At 38.1% G+C, this 18,613-nt stretch overlaps 1 protein-coding gene across 2 annotated transcripts in view; it reads left to right on the top strand.

Moving 5' to 3' along the window:
- pds5b (PDS5 cohesin associated factor B) overlaps positions 1-18,613 on the top strand; it is a 40,771-nt gene that overhangs the window by 16,055 nt on the left and 6,103 nt on the right. For both annotated transcript variants that reach the window (XM_059351423.1, XM_059351422.1), the window contains exons 8-28: positions 582-722; positions 1,470-1,585; positions 3,311-3,405; positions 4,193-4,338; positions 5,016-5,167; positions 8,378-8,491; positions 9,296-9,377; positions 9,466-9,514; positions 9,696-9,835; positions 10,921-11,036; positions 11,396-11,501; positions 11,656-11,816; positions 12,350-12,473; positions 14,097-14,255; positions 15,004-15,072; positions 15,291-15,427; positions 15,616-15,739; positions 15,881-16,085; positions 17,273-17,387; positions 17,696-17,828; positions 17,923-18,042. In XM_059351423.1, the coding sequence (XP_059207406.1) occupies positions 582-722; positions 1,470-1,585; positions 3,311-3,405; positions 4,193-4,338; positions 5,016-5,167; positions 8,378-8,491; positions 9,296-9,377; positions 9,466-9,514; positions 9,696-9,835; positions 10,921-11,036; positions 11,396-11,501; positions 11,656-11,816; positions 12,350-12,473; positions 14,097-14,255; positions 15,004-15,072; positions 15,291-15,427; positions 15,616-15,739; positions 15,881-16,085; positions 17,273-17,387; positions 17,696-17,828; positions 17,923-18,042 (2,604 nt within the window). The remainder of the gene's footprint in view (positions 1-581; positions 723-1,469; positions 1,586-3,310; positions 3,406-4,192; positions 4,339-5,015; positions 5,168-8,377; positions 8,492-9,295; positions 9,378-9,465; positions 9,515-9,695; positions 9,836-10,920; positions 11,037-11,395; positions 11,502-11,655; positions 11,817-12,349; positions 12,474-14,096; positions 14,256-15,003; positions 15,073-15,290; positions 15,428-15,615; positions 15,740-15,880; positions 16,086-17,272; positions 17,388-17,695; positions 17,829-17,922; positions 18,043-18,613) is intronic.

The following is an 18,613-nucleotide window of genomic DNA, read 5'->3' as shown; positions in this document are numbered from 1 at the left end:
TCCATTTCTTTTTCTCCTCATCTCTTTGATTTAATTAGTGTGTGTGTACAGATGCATATCTGTATATATGTATGTTGCTTTACTTAGTTATATATTATTATTTTTCTCTGCTGTCCTCACCTAGTTTTACCGCCCTGCTCTCATCCACTGAATCTTCTCCTGGAAAGAGCGTCATAGTTGCTCTGCAGACGTACAGTACAGGCCAAAAGTTTGGACACACCTTCTCATTCAATGCGTTTTTCTTTATTTTCATGACTATTTACATTGTAGATTCATCAAAACTATTAATGAACACATATGGAATTATGTACTTAACAAAAAAAGTGTGAAATAACTGAAAACATGTCTTGTATTTTAGATTCCTCAAAGTAACCACCCTTTGCTTACTAGAATATAAGACATGTTTTCAGTTATTTCACACTTTTTTGTTAAGTACATAATTCCACATGTGTTCATTCATAGTTTTGATGAATCTACAAATAAAGAAAACACATTGAAAGAGAAGGGTTGTCCAAACTTTTGGCCTGTACTGTATCTCTTGGATGTGTTCTCAATAACCATCTTTCCTCCCTCTCCATCAGTTCTTCAACCAGGTGCTGATGCTGGGGAAGACCTCGGTCAGCGACCTGTCTGAACACGTCTTTGACCTCATCCTGGAGCTTTACAACATCGACAGCCACCTGCTGCTGTCAGTGCTGCCGCAGCTGGAGTTCAAGCTCAAGGTACAGAAGAACTGTTAAACATTAAAACATTCACCAAACTGCTTTAGGATTTATTTATAGCCACGTGTTGTTTTGCTGATTCTACATAAATAGTGCATCTTTCCTTTATCATATCATGTTTTTAACATTATTGTCAGACTGAAAGACAAATGACTATAATATGATTACTATGCTAGTTGTTATAATTGATTTTGATGTGATATTATCAGCAGTTTAAAGAGATGGGAGGAGCAGCAATGTTTGGGTTAATATTGGTATTATGATCCACTAAAAATGTGAATTCTCAGACCTATTACCGACAGAAATGCACATTTTGACTTCCTCCGCAGGTTTGTTGATTCATATTAAAAAGATAAAGCAGTCAGCATAATGTTTCCTCTGCAGCGCCTCATAAAGACCTCCTGCTGATGGATAACGCTCATTAACTGTTCACAGGGAGAGTAGATCACTGCGTCTCCTCAAAATAATAGCTGCGATAAAATCTCTCCCCTCCGACTCCACACTCCCCTCCGTCACTCTCCTTTTTACCTTTATCTGTCTTTGCTTGTTTTCTCTCTTTCTCTATCCCACCTCTTGTCTTCCTTTCTTCTCATTGTCTGCTGTTCTCCTGTTTTTCGCAGCTCATTCTAAAACAAGATTGATACCAGAGAAACTGCTGCCTTTTGTGTTATAAAGTAGTAATGTAGCCAGTGCAGTCAGACGCAGCATCATTTTTCTCTGTCTCTCTCCATCCCTTCGTCTCTGCAGAGTAATGATAATGATGAGAGGCTGCAGGTGGTGAAGCTGCTGGCCAAGATGTTTGGAGCCAAGGACTCTGAGCTGGCCGCACAGAACAAACCCCTCTGGCAGTGTTACCTGGGCAGGTAGGTTTCACAATACAGCATTCACAGATCGGAGAAAATCTCAAGAAACCCATATTTGATCATTGATCTGAGGGGTTAAATATGTTTTTTACCATGCAATTAGTTTCTTTGTTGGTGGTTCATGTTAGTGTGGCTCCGTCTAGTTTTACTTCAGTTATGGAGCGTGAGGATGGAGTTGACGCGTGTCTTTAGCCGAAAAAATCCCACAGTTTCTTTCTTATGGTTTATTGAAAACCTTTCTTTTGAGCATTACAAACAATAAACTGCAGCAATCCAAAATAATAATAATTATGAGCACGGTCATAAACTAGTGTGCTCTCCTCGTCTCCACAATCCTAATTAAAGCAAAGTAAGCAATTATGACGTTACACACATCTCAGCCAATAAGAAGAGTGCAATTCCTACGAACCAATAGGCATTCCTACAACCTCAATAAAGAACTATAAACTTATGAAATACAAATCTGAATTATTTATCAGCTTCTCTACAATGTACAAAATGGCTCTAACAGTTCACTCTAAGATTCATGTGAAACAGGATTGTTTTATACAGGATGGTGTTTGAGTCTCTTCATGTTCTCTAACAGTCAGTTCCTCGTGTGAAAACACACACACACTTCTTAATTATTTTCTTGCCATATTGAATTGTTTGAAGTACGTGGAAGCCCATTTTCGGCAATGTGATAAGAAAAAAAAGACCCTTTAAGTCAAACTGACAGCCTTTCTCCAAGTAACAAGTTGGTATCTCACAATAATGAGAAACCTTCTAAAAAAACCAGTTAAAATCCCCATTATTTTTGAGATCCTGACTCCTAATTTAAGATACCAAGTCATTATTTTCAGGAGGTGTCCCATTATTTTGTAATAACAAGTTATCTTTTTTAAAAAAGTTCTGTTTTTTTTTTTCTTTTTTTGAACCACCAAAAGTTGTTTCACACCAAGCACAGGTTTTTGTCCCAAAACTTAGCATGGGTTAGTAAAGTAAAGTAAATGTGTAAAGATTGAGTTTATGAGTCCTTGTGAATACTTTATCCCAGCTTGGGATAAATAAAGTATATCTATCTATCTAGCTATCTATCTATCTATGTTTGCACACCGCTGTGGAACATTTGTGCATGGAAAAAGATTCAGACGGACATTGATTTTGGTGGATTTGCTTCTGTGGAACTTTTCTACATTTTATTTATCTAACCTTTTAAAAAGGTCTTAAAGACGCTTTAAATAATGAAAGACCGTTGAAAAAACACTCGCTGTCTTGCTGCCAAAATGGGGGAAACTCTTACCAAGTCGGTTTCTAACCCTAATATTGTACGCCAGAAACAACTACCTCAAAAACCACCTGAAGGTGAAACGATATGCCTTAAGATGGTGCAGCAGCTAGCGTTAAATATATAAATAATAATATATATATGTAACAGATGTGCTACAATAGATCTGCACAATACATAAACTAATTGGACCCCAGTTATGACCAGATTTTCCATATTCCTGCACTGCATTTAATATGCATTGGTAAGATTAATACGTATTTATTTAATTTACTTACTTACTTATTTGTTACTGGTGGAAATGGCCTTTTAAAAGAATATAGAAATAATGTTGTGATATCCATCTTGTAGTCTTAAATGTGGCTACTTGAGAAAGTGTTTGCATGCAGCGAATACTGTGTTATTTATGTTTTTGCCCTGTGGAGTTCCTGACGTTAACATGTTCTTGGTTCCTGAAGGTTTAACGACATCCATGTGCCTATCAGACTGGAATGTGTGAAGTTTGCCAGCCATTGTCTCATGAACCACCCAGACCTGGCCAAAGACCTCACAGGTAAACCAGCTGAGATCACTTCCAAGACTAAAACATGCTCAGTGATCAGTGTTATCAGAGTTACTCTGTCACAATATAGACTACCGGTCAAAAGTTTTAGAACAGCCCAATTTTTCCAGTTTTTTATTGAAATTCAAGCAGTTCAAGTCAAATGAACAGCTTGAAAGGGTCCAAAGGTAAGTGGTGAACTGCCAGAGGTAAATAAAAAAAGGTAAGCTTAACCAAAACTGGAAAATAATGTACATTTCAGAATTATACAAGTAGGCCTTTTTCAGGGAACAAGAAATGGGTTAACAACTTAACTCTATGGAGTCTTGGGCTATTTTGTCCATTTTTGAATTCTTTTCATGTCTTTGTAAGTCATTTTGTGTCTTTTTTTAGTAATTTGGTGTCTTTTTTTTATCATTTTGTGTCTTTTTTTGGTCATTTTGTGTCTTTTTTTAGTCCTTTAGTCCAACATAAAATGTGATTTTGAATCTTTTTTTTACTTTCAAAACACTATCATGCTCAATAAAGAATTTTAAATGTTGCAAATGTGCATTAATTTCAGAGTACACTGAGACATTAAACTGCATCATTTTCAATTAAATTCTGGAAACGTTGGTGTGTTCTAAAACTTTTGACCAGTAGTGTAGATGTGATACCACTAACAAGCTCCTCATGATGAATCAGCTTATTGTCCCTTTAAGTGTGTAATTTATAAGAAATCAGAAGCAGCTGCCAGATATTTGCTGGAGGTGGCAGGTTCTCTCACCTCCCACTCACATGTTCCTGTTTTCTTTCCCAGAATTCTTGCGGGTCAGATCACATGACCCAGAGGAGGCCATCCGCCACGACGTCATCGTCTCCATAGTAACCGCTGCCAAGAAAGACTTGTCTCTCGTCAATGATGCGCTGTTGAATTTCGTAAAGGAGAGGACTCTGGATAAGAGAGTAAGTGGCCATGAATATATTCTCGTGTGTGTGTGTGTGTGTGTGTTTCCATCCAGCTGTGCTGATGCTTCCTCTCAATGCATCAACTAGCTGGGTGGAAATGGTCAAAACTGGTGTATCATTCAAAGCCATAAAGAGCAAGGGGAACAGATTTACTGAATAAATAATGATGTTCAGGCACGTGAGGCTTCGGTTTTGCTGAAGAGATGAAAAGGATAAAAAAAAGATCTTGTTTGTCTTTGTTGGCAGATGTTTTTGTTTAGATATCATCATACATCACCCATCTGCTTCATGATGGACCTGCGCTAGCATTAGCCTAGCCACACTTCAGACCGGCCCATCCATTTGTGGGCAAATGGGACTTTAAGTAGCCAAAGTGTTTCCACAAAAGCTCTTAATGTTTAAGTTTGCTTTGAAGTTTTTCTTTTCTCGCTATCCGGCTACGTTTGGCTTTTTTTTGGGGTGTCTACACAGATGAAGGAGTTGTTCCAAAAGGTTTATTTAGTCAATGTTTTAAATGAGACATGTAGAATATCGTAATTTTGACAGAAATATCACAATTTTAAGCTGTTTCTTTCTGTGAGAAATGGTGTGTTTTTGGCTTTTTTTTTTTTTTTTAGGAAAACATGCTTTGGGGCTATCTTTATTGTTAAAGTCTTCATTATCTTTCTTCTCAGTGGCGTGTCCGTAAGGAGGCCATGATGGGCCTGGCATCCATCTACAGGAAGTACTCTCTGCAGGGCGAGGGAGGCAGGGAGGCCTCCAAACAGATCTCCTGGATCAAAGACAAGCTGCTGCATATCTACTACCAGAACAGCATCGATGACAGGTCTGTGTGCACGTATTCCTTGCTATTTTATATATATATATATTAAAACATGGGGAAGTGAAAATGCCTTGATGAATTTGAATAAAGCATTTAATACCTGGGGGTAAGTGTTTAAAGAAGATGCTGATTAGACTCAGTTAGAATCAGATGCTCTTCATTTGCTGCAGCACCGTGTTCATGAGCGCCTTCAGCTACTGGCAGCCAACTTTGTATTTCAGCTCTTAATTTTGTTTGATTAATGTGTCTTGTTTCAGGGATAACCAGCCGAGTGTAGATAATGACATCACGTGGAGATACTTTACAGCAGACTGTGCCAAAAACTTTTCACCTCTCTCAAGCACAAACAATCAAATCAACCTTTTAAATCTGCTGCATCTGTATCCAAAACGTCTGCTCTTTAGACTTGAATGATCTGTTACTGCACTGTGACAATCATGCGTAGAGGAAGACACGCCACCTCCAGCAGCCTCAGGGAAACATAATGTAAAGCAGTCGCAGCTGTTTGCATAAGACAGTGAAATATGCAAGACGGCACGCTGCAGCATCACTCGCTTCATTTCTAACTGGAAAATTTGGTTTGTTATTGTATGTCCGCCTACACAGGCACAACACGGAGAGCTCCAGAGCTTTTACTGCAGGTTTTTATTAAAAGTCATTCTGCAAAATGTCATTAGCTGAAGTGGACATGGACGAGGCAAAGTGGGCACCTCGGATAAAAGCCTGAATGATAGCTCCACCAGATCAGATCTAACAGAACAGAGACCACGTTAACATGCACACTAGTAATCTGAATATGATAGTATTTCACATTTTATACATGTAATGTGAAGAACATAATCTATTTAGCTCTTTTATGGTTGAAAACATGTGGGACATGCTGATATTATTCAGCTCTTATGAGAATTTTTGTGACATGTATATGGCACATTTAGAATATGCATCTAAATTACAGGTGGAACAGGTAAAGAAAATCACAATTGGGTTCTAATTTAACAGACAGACTGACAGCTGCACTCGGCACCTTTCCCCCACCAATATCTTGTTATTATTATTGATCTGTGAAGCTTAAATCAACCATACAATACACACGTGGCCCGAACCATGACTAGAGAACTGAATGGTGTGTAGTTTTAACCATTGACTTGTCTTATAATGACCAGCCGCTGTGTTTAACAGCAGAGGAAACTCCCTTAATGATCTTTTCTCTACTTGAAATTGACTTTTCCTGAAATGACCCCAACATGAGAAAAGGTAAAACATTCCTTTTGTTCATATTTCCATGAAAGCTGTACACCAACAAGGTACAAATCTTATCTTAGGCAGCTGTAAAACCATTTTCATACCACAAAAAAAAACATAAAAACCATGCACGCTTGCCATAATATTATGTTTACACCTATGCATTACCTTTTAGTAATAAAAAAACAACCCTTTAGTAAAACAGTAAACGAATAATGACAGGTGTGCTGTAATAAAAATGAGAGGATTCCACTGATGAAGTCCAGTTTTTCTGCACTGTAAAGAGGGAAAACATTAATATTCACAAGGTTTGTGATGAATGACAGGTTGTTTCTTCATGCAAAATAGATTTGAGTTTTAAAATGCAATGGAGCTGATTTATTTCAGGGGTTTAGTAAACAATCATCCTTGACCCTTAGGACCCTTTTGACCCTTGGGGGCAGTTTGTGTCCCTCTTGCCTGTTTGTCAGCTCTGTATAACACATTATACAGAATAGGGTATATATATTATATTATAGGGTAGGGAGAGAGATGCATGCCCCCAAAAAATGGCCACATTTCTGGTCAGAAGACTTTTAAACCTCATGAAAGGCTCCGACATCGGCAGGTTTTGGATATGTGCAAATATGGCATGTTTACCTTTTTAAAGGTAAAGAGGGAGACTGTCAAACCACATCACCAGCTCCAGCTGTTCCACTTTTTTATATTTTGGTGTGTTACAGTAATCTTAGTCTGCACGCCTGCATGTAAACGGTAATATTCATGAAAAGTTATTTTTCATTAGCCATGTAAACCGCATAAAAGGAATATTGTCTTTTTTGGATTGAAGACAAACACCGGAATGTTTTTGCTTGCAAACAAGAGCACGATCAATATTTGGATCAACTTATATTATCGGCTGATATTGGAGTATCAGATATTTTGGTATGGCCTTGTGCGGTGTAAAAAAAACAGAAATAATCAAAAGATTACCAGTTTTTGCTTTGTATATCTTGGTTTTTGTGTTGTATTCAATTGAATGTAGGTCAAAAAGGATTTACAAATGATGACAACCTGTTTTTTGTTTTTTTCATACTGCCCAATAATTTGGGAATCAAGGTTGTATAACGCTAAAAATGGTGCTTGGGATGATTTTTTACTGTCCGTAACTGCCTGATACAGAACTTGGTGTACTGATGTTTATTCAGGTTTTATATATTCTCTATTCTCTCAGTTTCCATTAGATATAATGTATAATAATAATAATACCTTTGCAAAGCCATATTGGTGCACAATAGACATAGAAAAAGTATTTTTTTCCATCTTAAATAATTAATTTTATCGACCACCATAGTGGCAATCTGTGCTTTTTCCTCTCTGAAATCCCTTTCAGGAGCTAAATAATCCTAGTTGTGCTCTGATGTAAAGGTAGTTTCAGCTCGTCTGAGTTCTCCTTTGAATCTCTTTGCTGCAGTGCAGCTGCTGCCAACAGGAAAAGTCTGTTTAGTAACCTGCAGTTCCTGAGTGTGTGACTGTATGAAAGTTAAGCAGGGCAGCATTCAATACTTACACATTCTCCAAAAATTCTCTCTTAAAACCTGTGAAATTTGATCATCCAGCATTTAACTAGACAAAATGTCTTAATTTTTGATGATAAGAGGAGGTAAATGAGAGATTATGCCGGGCCACTGAGGAATCATATCGCTCTCTTTAATGATGTTTTGGTTAGAAACGGCCTGTGGCCAGTGAAGAACTGTAATCTCATTCATGCATAAATATTTGATCAAATTCAACCGGGAACTTAAACAGTCATGTTTTTTTGCAGGGCATTTTCACATTTTCAACGGCCGCCTTAATTTCACACCCTGGTGTAGATAATCCTCTTAAACAAATCTAATAGCAGCTTAATGACTGTCAGGATTCTCAGCTCAAGCCCTTAAACTGTTAGTTTCAGAGGATATTCTGTATTTTAATCCCTGTGTGTGTTTACAGGTTGCTGGTGGAGCGAGTCTTTGCCCAGTACATGGTCCCCCACAACCTGGACACCGCCGAGAGGATGAAGTGTCTCTACTACCTGTACGCCACGCTGGACACTAACGCTGTCAAGTAAGTCTTTTTTTTCTCACACATTAAACATCGTTACAGCAGCAAAAGGAGGTTTCAGTCGTGCTTGTTTTGTAAAAAATTTAAAATGTTGTGATGACAGTAAATATCAGTAAAATGCAGCTAAATTCAGTCCAGTCCAACGATTTTAATTGGGTTTTTTTCACCTCTTTTTCTAATCTTAAAAACAAAACAGTACAAGTTTTCAACCTTTATGTTAACAATAAAAATGATGAACAACAGCTCCAGTAATGATACAGTAAAAAGGCTTGAGATGTTGAGAGTTTTCCTTCAGTCCTTGCTAGGGCTTGTTTTTTTTTTTTTACCCCAAAACAAATATTAAGTTATTTCCCTCACAATGTAGTGGGATTTCATCATTCAAACTGGACATGAGTAACATGGTTTGTATTTCCTGTGAATATACTCACCCATGTGTTGACCTAGGAGATTTATTTATATATCAACATTTATTACTCTTACGGTAACAACTACAGAGTTGCTATCATGCAGCTCCTTCTCTAGTAATTCAGATCCAGCATCTAATGTTAGACTGCTAAACTGAACCACGACAAGACTTCTGAAGAGAAACTCCTTTAATAAATCATCCCTGTGTCTGAAGAATAATATAAACTACAGCAGCTATGACATCAGTTGTTGTTTGCACCATAAAGAAGTTCCAAAATCATCAATTTTATATTTTAAATTATGTTTAATTTATAAAGCTCTACTTTGAAGCGCCTGGTAGAAATCTTTATTTTCCTCCCACTCTTCGTCCTCCTCACCCTGTGACTCCTCTTCCTCTCTCAGAGCTTTGAACGAGATGTGGAAGTGCCAGAATCTGCTGAGACATCATGTCAAAGACCTGCTGGACTTGATCAAGAAACCCAAGGTAGCTGTGACTGAAGCACACTGACGGTTAATATAAGAAACCTTGTTTCATCTTTCTAAAGTATTCTTTCTGTTTGTTGCGTCTGCAGTCTGAAGCGTCGAGTAAGGCCGTCTTCGCTAAAGTCATGGTGATCACAAGTAAGTCTGGCTCACATGAAATGAGTTTCTTTTCTTTTGAATTACGAGCTCATACGGCCTCAAGATCTGTCCCTCCGAGAGAACAACTGGACAAGAGTTTTAATGAAATCTCTGAAACATGATGACCCACCCGGCCTGGTTTCAAATGTAGACGTCAGCTTTTAACTGTGTGTGTCTCCAGGGAACCTGCCGGACCCGGGCAAGGCCCAGGACTTTGTGAAGAAGCTGGCTCAGGTCCTGGAGGATGACGAGCGGATCAGAGACCAGCTGGAGACCCTGGTCAGCCCCTCCTGCTCCTGCAAGCAGGCTGAAGTCTGCGTGGTGAGTATCCACGTTTAGGTCTTCTCACTGAAACGCCACTCAAGTTATAGTGTCATAAATTACATTATGAGCAGGAATCTCTTCCATAAATTAATCTAATTTATCTTTTGAATGAACAAATCCTCGTGTAGACTAGAGGTGGGGCTGTAAAATGTTTCATAGTTTCATATGGAGGAACCCAGTCATGAGTTGTTACTGTGGGGAAAAGTGTAAAAACACTTCAAACCAAGCTCTACTGTTTTCCTTTAATGTTCTTTACAGCTCTATTCAGATATGACAACACATAATATTTGATAGTATTAATACCCGACAGTGCACACAGCACATTAAGTTGGGACCATTGTTTAATCCCTAGTGAACTCCCATGCTGCATGCAAAGAGTTTTACTCCATATGCATTTATTATTATATATATTATATAATATATAATATTACACATGCAGAAACTATTGGTCAGTTTTTCATTTGAAGAGGGTTTTTTTTTTTTTGCCATTTTGCCCCGAGTGCACCACAGATTGATATTAGAAGATAAATCCCGTTAATTACTTAAAATTGGCTTTTTTTATCAAACTTTTTTTTTTTATGAAGTATTATGATTGAACCTTCCACACATCTTATATGACGTAGATATACATTTATATATGTATATATATTCATTCACCGGTTGGTTCACTCGTGGTCATACTGTTTCATTGTTTCACTCTGAAACAACATTTTTATCATTTCATTTGTAAAATATTTTTATTTGATTTTAATCTATAGTATTGTATTATACTCTCTTTTTTCTATTTGTTAGTTTCTTTCCAGAATTTCCAAGAATTTCACTAAAGGCTGTACTGAGTACGATTGTGTATGCAACAAATAAACATGCTTAAATGTTAAATTGACATCAGATTTGCATAAAGGAGTGCATATCTGAAAAAGCATTTCCTTTATATTTGTAGCATGTAGACCAACAGGTCACTGTGTCACTGTAAGGCCTTGTGGTTCTGCAGCTCTAGTGAGGCTCACAGAACTTCAGACAGGATTTGGTAGATGTTTCATTATTTAAATACCTTTTTTAAAATGTGTTTGTCCCTTTTCCAGCGAGATATCACTAAAAAGCTCGGCAGCCCCAAACAGCCCAGCAACCCGTTCCTGGAAATGGTGAAGTTTCTGCTGGAGAGAATCGCTCCAGTGCACATCGACACAGAGTCCATCAGGTACTGTGTATTAATATGATGACTTGTAGTTTTTCTACACACAAAGACTGTACTGTCCTACAAAGCAATAAGGCAGTAACTACGCAGAGTGCAGAACTGAGAAAAATGACTTTAAAGTTATCCTGTAATCCGTTTAGTTACTGTACAAACATTTTTCTCCAAAACGACACACATTTGAGATCAGATGTTTTGTCACATAACAAAGGATGCCTTGAAAGTCATGAAAATGATAATAACTCATTTTTGACCAAAAATGCAGTTCCTGCCTTTTTGCTTTGTAGGGCAGTATATATATATATATATGTTAATGATCTTTGATTGAGGTGTACAGGATTTGACCTCTCTGTTTTGTCTGTCAGTGCTTTGATAAAACAGGTTAATAAATCTATAGACGGGACGGCTGATGATGAGGAGGAGGGCGTCCCCACTGAAGAGGCCATCAGAGCAGGACTGGAGCTGCTGAAGGTCAGAAAAACAAGCAGGAAACTTCAGCTGGCAGCAGCAGTCATTACAGTGATTCTAGAGTTTGTTTCTAATATGAAACGTCTTCATGAAGATGATTTGAGTGATTATTGATATGTCCTGCAGCTGATCGAGCCTCTCTGCTCCGTCCCACCAGGTGCTGTCCTTCACCCACCCGGTGTCGTTCCACTCTGCAGAGACCTTTGAGTCTCTGTTGGGTTGTCTGAAGATGGACGACGAGAAGGTGGCCGAGGCAGCGCTGCAGATCTTCAAGAACACGGGCAGCAAGATGGAAGAGAGCTTTCCTCACATCAAGTCGTATGTTTTATTTCTTCAGAGTTTTGCTGTCACTATCACACATTAAATCACATAAAGGATCCATATACAGTACAGGCCAAAAGTTTGGACACACCTTCTCATTCAATGCGTTTTTCTTTATTTTCATGACTATTTACATTGTAGATTCTCACTGAAGGCATCAAAACTATGAATGAACACATGTGGAATTATGTACTTAACAAAAAAGTGTGAAATAACTGAAAACATGTCTTGTATTTTAGATTCCTCAAAGTAACCACCCTTTGCTTACTAGAATATAAGACATGTTTTCAGTTATTTCACACTTTTTTGTTAAGTACATAATTCCACATGTGTTCATTAATAGTTTTGATGAATCTACAATGTCAATAGTCATGAAAATAAAGGAAACGCATTGAATGAGAAGGTGTGTCCAAACTTTTGGCCTGTACTGTATTTAGGCCTGAAATACTGGATTTAAGCATGCTGTAGTCCTGATATCTGACAGTCCTGTCCCTGGTATGTGATGGTGTTCTCCTCTCTGCTCCCCCTAGTGTTTTGCTGCCGGTACTGCAGGCCAAAGCCAAGCGAGGCCCGCCTCGCCAGGCCAAGTACGCCATCCACTGCATCAACGCCATGTTCACCAACAGAGACACACACTTCGCCCAGATCTTTGAGGTCAGTCCGTCCCGTCTCTCTGCTCTTTGGACTTGTTTTATAGAAATAAAAAAAGGCTTTCCTCAATATCAAACCGTGGTAGTATGGAATAAGTGTGCAGACTTTTATATTCATTGACTTCCTCACAAGACGGATGCAAATCTGTGATACAAATATGAGAATATTCAAATTAAAAACGGCTACTTTTGACTCAAGTCAGTGTCTGTGTCAAGGTGGAAAAAACGTGTCACTATACGGTTTAAAACTGGAGCTGCTGTCCTTTCTAGCTGAGCAGAGAGCTATAGTGCTATATAGCATCAGAAGGATTATTCAGTGACCATGATCAGCTTTTAGAAAACAAAAACATGTAGATTCCAAGCCTTTGTTTGTTTACTGAAAGAGATTTTCTTAATTTGTATTATTCTTCTATCTATTTGATTTGGGATCAGTTTAAAAATCCACAGATTGTTTTCTTTAGTTATTTGAGAAGATATTTTCCATTTCACTTCTACAAAAAAGCAAATATGCATATTTTTCCATAGCTTATAGCCAACGTCAGAAGTAAGATGATCAAGATAAAGTAAATGTTTTGTTTAAAAAGGAAAAATGGTTATTTTCATCCATAATTTGTCTAATAAGAGAGAGAAAATGTGAAATGTGTTGATGTTGTATGTTATATCATTGACGCTGTTTTCTCTGACGTGTTTTTTTAAATAACTCCTTTGACATTTCTACTTGTTTTACACATAAAAGGAAAAAGATTAGTTGTGTGTATCGCATCGTTTGACACTGTCTGTTTTAAGCTTTCAGTTAAATTGAACCTTTTATGCAAAGAAACTAAATACAATGTTAAATGTGCCTGAAATATTTAGAAAATGTGACGAAAAACCACCCTGAGCTGATATAATAATAATAATGAACTCAATATTACTTTAACCCTATAAAGCCTGAACCATGAAATAATTCCCAGAAAATTCAATTTTTTTTTAAACCGAGTGCTTATTAACTTGCTGACGAATTTAAAAAAATAAATAAATTGCATATATGAATTCTAATTTGTATCATATTTGATACATCAGGTCTTTTTGTGCAATTTGTTGCTCACAGTTTGTTTTTCTTGAACTAACAAAAACATCAAACAACAAAATTTTTAACTTTTCCTTTTTCCTCAAACATGCAAAATACATATTTTTTCCATATAACACAACATCATACATCTGCTGATATGAAGTTTTTTAATGCAGCAATAACTGATCCACTCGTGGAACCTGCATATCATTTTTGCTACATCTGGTATTTTTGTGCAATTTGTTGCTCAGTTTGTTTATCTTCAACACATGTATACATCAGGTTTTTGATGATGTAGAGGTCTCAAAAATTACTGTATCTAATATGATACACTTGGCTTTATAGGGTTAAGTACATGAAGAAATGAAATAACAATTGTTAGAATGCTGCCATGCTCTGTAGACATGAATGATAAACATCCATCATCTCCCAAACCTGAACAGTTAGTTCTATGATGTGGTTCTGTTTGTGTTCAGCAGTAGATCTCCATGTCTGACTGGGATCAAACCAGTGAACTGTAATGTGTCTGTGTTTGTGTTTGTGTTTGTGTTTGTGTTTGTGTGTGTGTTGGTGCAGCCGCTACATAAAGGCCTGGACCCGGCGAACCTGGAGCAGCTCATCACTCCTCTGACCACGCTGGGTCACCTGGCGCAGCTCGCCCCGGAGCAGTTCGCCGCGCCGCTCAAATCTCTCGTCGCCAACTTCATCGTGAAGGATCTGCTCATGAACGACAGGGTAACCTTTGGTTTTCACTCCCACAACCTCAAGAAAATACATGTCAGTGATTTAAAAGCTCTTTTTAACAGGGTTCCTACACAGTATGCTATTGGGTTTTACTATTTTCCATGTCTGGATAATTATGAAAAAAAAAAATTGTGTTTCCATACTGTTGGCTCCATTATTAAAATAGTAAATATTAAACAGTGCTGCCTCTAAGCCTTAACATGATACATAGCATCACAAACAACTAAATATTAAGCTTGTCTGAACACTTTGTGCTATGAGTTTTACAGTTATTTAGTTAAAACAAAAGTAAACAAACAAAGAAATCATACTTTTAGAAATACATTTCATTGTTTCCACAGTGAATAGCGCTGCATGCACACTGTGAATATGATATTATGATACTGTAAGACATTGATGTAATATATATATATTTATTTATTTTAATATATTAAGGGAAAATAATACAATAATAGGAAGCAGTGGTTTTTTATTTCCTCTTTGGTGTTTGTTGGAAATTAATCTGCAACATATTATGTTGCAGATTAATTTCCAACAAACACCACGGCCAGGCTGGCTTTTAAAACCATTTATTAACTTTTAGCTATTTGTACTAATAGTAAGGTTTCTTTACAGAGAAGGTTGGAAAAGTCCAGAATTTTTAAATTGAAAATATTTATGTGCATATTTAACAAATCCTGAAAGTGGACAGCTCCAAGGTCCTGAAACAGAATGACAGTATTGTTTGCGTCGTCTTTAGGTCCCGGGCAAGAAGACGACTAAACTCTGGGTTCCTGATGATGAAGTGTCCCCGGAGACTCTGGCCAAGGTCAGCTGTTAGAAACCTCCGTCACCTGATCAAATAACACAGAGCAGCAGAGAAATACTTTAGAGGAAGAGCTGTCATGTTGAATATCCTATCAACACATTGTCCTGTATTTATTCCTCTTAAGAAGTACATAAGGAGACATTTCCTTCATTCTGAATATTGTTGATGAACTTCTGTTGACCCAAAGATGATGTTAACCTTCCACCTCCTCCACTCAGATCCAGGGCATCAAGCTGATGGTGCGATGGTTACTGGGAGTGAAGAACAACCAGAGCAAATCAGGCAACTCCACCCTGAGGATGCTGACCGCCATCCTCCACAGTGATGGAGACCTGACGGAGCAGGGCAGGATGGGGTATAAAGGCCTTTTATTATTATTAGAACACTCCTGAGTGTTTCAGCCTCTCCAGCAGCTCAGATTATAATCATGTTATTTTCAGCAAAGCGCTGGATTTTAATGGATTAAGCGACCCCTAGAGGGATGAGGGGCTTTAACCGTAAACACATTTGTAGATAAATAAAGATATCCTTGTTTTCCTGCAGTAAACCAGACATGTCGAGGCTGCGGCTGGCGGCGGCGTGCGCCCTGCTGAAGCTGGCTCAGGAGCCCTGCTACCACGAGATCATCACGCTGGAGCAGTATCAGCTGTGTGCGCTCGTCATCAATGTAAGAGTCGAGACAATCAGCTGTCTTCATGCAAAGCTCATGCATCTTATATCTTGTTTTCATGGTTTTGATTTTTAGTTTTGAGATGATAATCAGACATCAGTGTGTCTCCTCCTCCTCATCATGTCTGTTTCTCTGCAGGATGAATGCTACCAGGTGCGACAGTGTTTCTCCCAGAAGCTCCACCGAGGCCTGTGCCGCCTCCGCCTGCCTCTGGAGTACATGGCGGTGTTTGCTCTGTGTGCCAAGGACCCGGTGAAGGAGAGGAGGGCTCACGCTCGCCAGTGTCTGGTGAAGAATGTCAACATCCGGCGAGAGTACCTCAAGCAGCACGCCGCCATCAGCGGTAAACAAACTGGACACAAGCAATCATTTCCACATGAAATCTGACTGGTTTTATTCAGAGATTATTATTTTCATCTTATCCTTCCCATACCATTGTTCAACAACAGATGAATATTGCATATCGTTAGCCTCATAGCATTATTTATTATTATTATTATTATTAGCCTCATAGCATATGTGCCTAAGTCATATTTGAATGTTATCGGGAAACAAGGAAATACACAATTTTTAGTAAGCCCATTGGTATTTTTAATTGATATTGTAACAGTAAGTTCAAATAGAAGTGTGAACAAGTTTGCATAAAAAATTAAACACATCGATTTCATAACAGATAAAAGTGACTGAGGCAGAATATGCCCTGACTAAGGCCATTTTTCTCTTACATATAAATAATGTAGTTTGGTTTGTAAGTCACAGAGATGACTGAGGCAGAAAGTGATTCTGGACTCTAACAGTGTTCTGATAGGTTGAGAACAGAGGCAATAAGGCAGAAAGATGCAGCAGGTAGGAGAGTAAAGTTAGGCAGATATCACAATTTGGCCAAAAAATGACGTAGGCAATTATGCTAAGAGGCTAACGATATATAAATTCCTAGTGCGGACAAGTGTTACCGATGATATTTTTTAACTTCTACTTAAAACCCTCTCCTCTCTTGTCCTCTCCTCTCTGCTCTGTGTAAACAACCTGCAGTTCAGTCCAGGTTCCACTGAATTTTTGTCTTATTGTGAATTTTTTGAATATATAATAGAGTTGGATCGATAGATTGATAGATTTTTTTCTCACAGAGGAGTTGGTCACACATGATTCATACAAGAACTGTCTGAAATTAAAAATTTCTGTTTTTACAGTTTCTGTACATGAACTACATCCATCACCAAAGTATATCATTTTGGAAGTATATACAACTGAAAAAATATGATATATTTCATGTTTAAACTGATAGACTCTGAGTTATGAGTTGGATACATTCTGCTTTTACCTTCATTTTAAACGGCGTCCTCCTTTTTAAGGACTGAGGGTCAGGATGATCAGTGATATGGCTCTAAAGAGGAAATTAAAGAGAATTGTTCAGGGGAAATTGATCTAATAAGAGCTTTTGCTTCCCTTGTCAGTGCACATGGCAATAATCAATAGCAGCTTTGTGATGAGGTAATGTTGGTGTAATATTGACCTTTTGTGTGCCAACAGACAAGCTGTTCTCTCTGCTGCCGGAGTACGTGGTGCCCTACACCATCCACCTGCTGGCTCACGACCCAGACTACGTCAAGGTCCAGGACATCGAGCAGCTGAAAGAAATTAAAGAGTGAGTCGTTATGTAGGAGAGCTGCAGATGGAAGAACACTAACAGGAATATTTCTAAATGAAATGAAACTCTGGGATCACTGTGGCGAGTTACTAACTGGTGTTTAGAGTCATATTTTTATGCAGCTATGTTGGCTATAAAATCCCCCACAGAGAATACTCATAATAATAATAACATCACCATGTATTGTTGCCATTACTCTCAAGTTGCATCTGCAGTTTATGGTCTATGTCCAACATCATAATGCTACAAAATGATGTCTAGAATCCAAAGTCCTGCATGCTAATGTCAAACGTCCCTCCTGTTAGGGCTCTGTGGTTCGTCCTGGAGATTATTATGGCCAAGAATGAGAACAACAGCCACGCCTTCATCAGGAAAATGGTGGAAAATATCAAACAGACGAAAGACGCGCAGGCCCCCACCGATCCCAAAACCAACGAGGTACACACACGTCTGAAGCTCATGTTTCATCCTCATTTACTGCTGAAACTGTAATCCTGAATCTGACCAGAACCTTTCTGTCTTCCCTGCACAGAAACTCTACACAGTGTGTGATGTAGCCATGAACATTATCATGTCAAAGAGCACCACCTACAGCCTGGAGTCCCCCAAAGACCCCGTGCTGCCCTCCTGCTTCTTCACCAAACCAGACAAGGTGAGCGTCTGCATTTCCATTTTCATTTCTGAAATAAAGCATCTTTTTTATGTACATTTATTACAAAACTGTGCTGCTAATTTTTCTTTTTATTTCAACTTTCTAAATGATTAGTTAAGATGCACAAATCATTTTTAGTGTTGCTCTTGAAAAGTGCAGGAAACAGGAAACTTTGAAATACAGTGATATAGACCAGTAGTTCTCAACCTTTTTGAGTCGCGACCCCCAATTTAACATGCATGTTGTCCTCGACCCCCGCTCACTGAACACAATCTCACACACACAGTTCAGATCATACAAACTCAGTCAACGCGACAAATTTTGGACAAATAATGAAGCAGACAACAACTAAAACATCTCTCAAGACTCCTTGGAAAGTAATAACTTGATACTTTGGGATTTGTCAGAAAAGACACAAAATTACCCAAAAAAGAATCAAATTGACCAGAAAATGACACAAAATGATCAAAAAATTACATAAAACTAAACAAAAAAAGACTCAAATTGACCACAAAATGATCAAAAAAGACACAAAATGACTGAAACACATCAACACATGAACACTTTAACA

The sequence above is a fragment of the Centropristis striata genome, chromosome 15 (assembly GCF_030273125.1).
Source record: "Centropristis striata isolate RG_2023a ecotype Rhode Island chromosome 15, C.striata_1.0, whole genome shotgun sequence".
Taxonomy (NCBI): domain Eukaryota; kingdom Metazoa; phylum Chordata; class Actinopteri; order Perciformes; family Serranidae; genus Centropristis; species Centropristis striata.
Note: the sequence above shows the minus strand (reverse complement) of the source record. Positions and strands in the feature narration are given on the sequence as shown.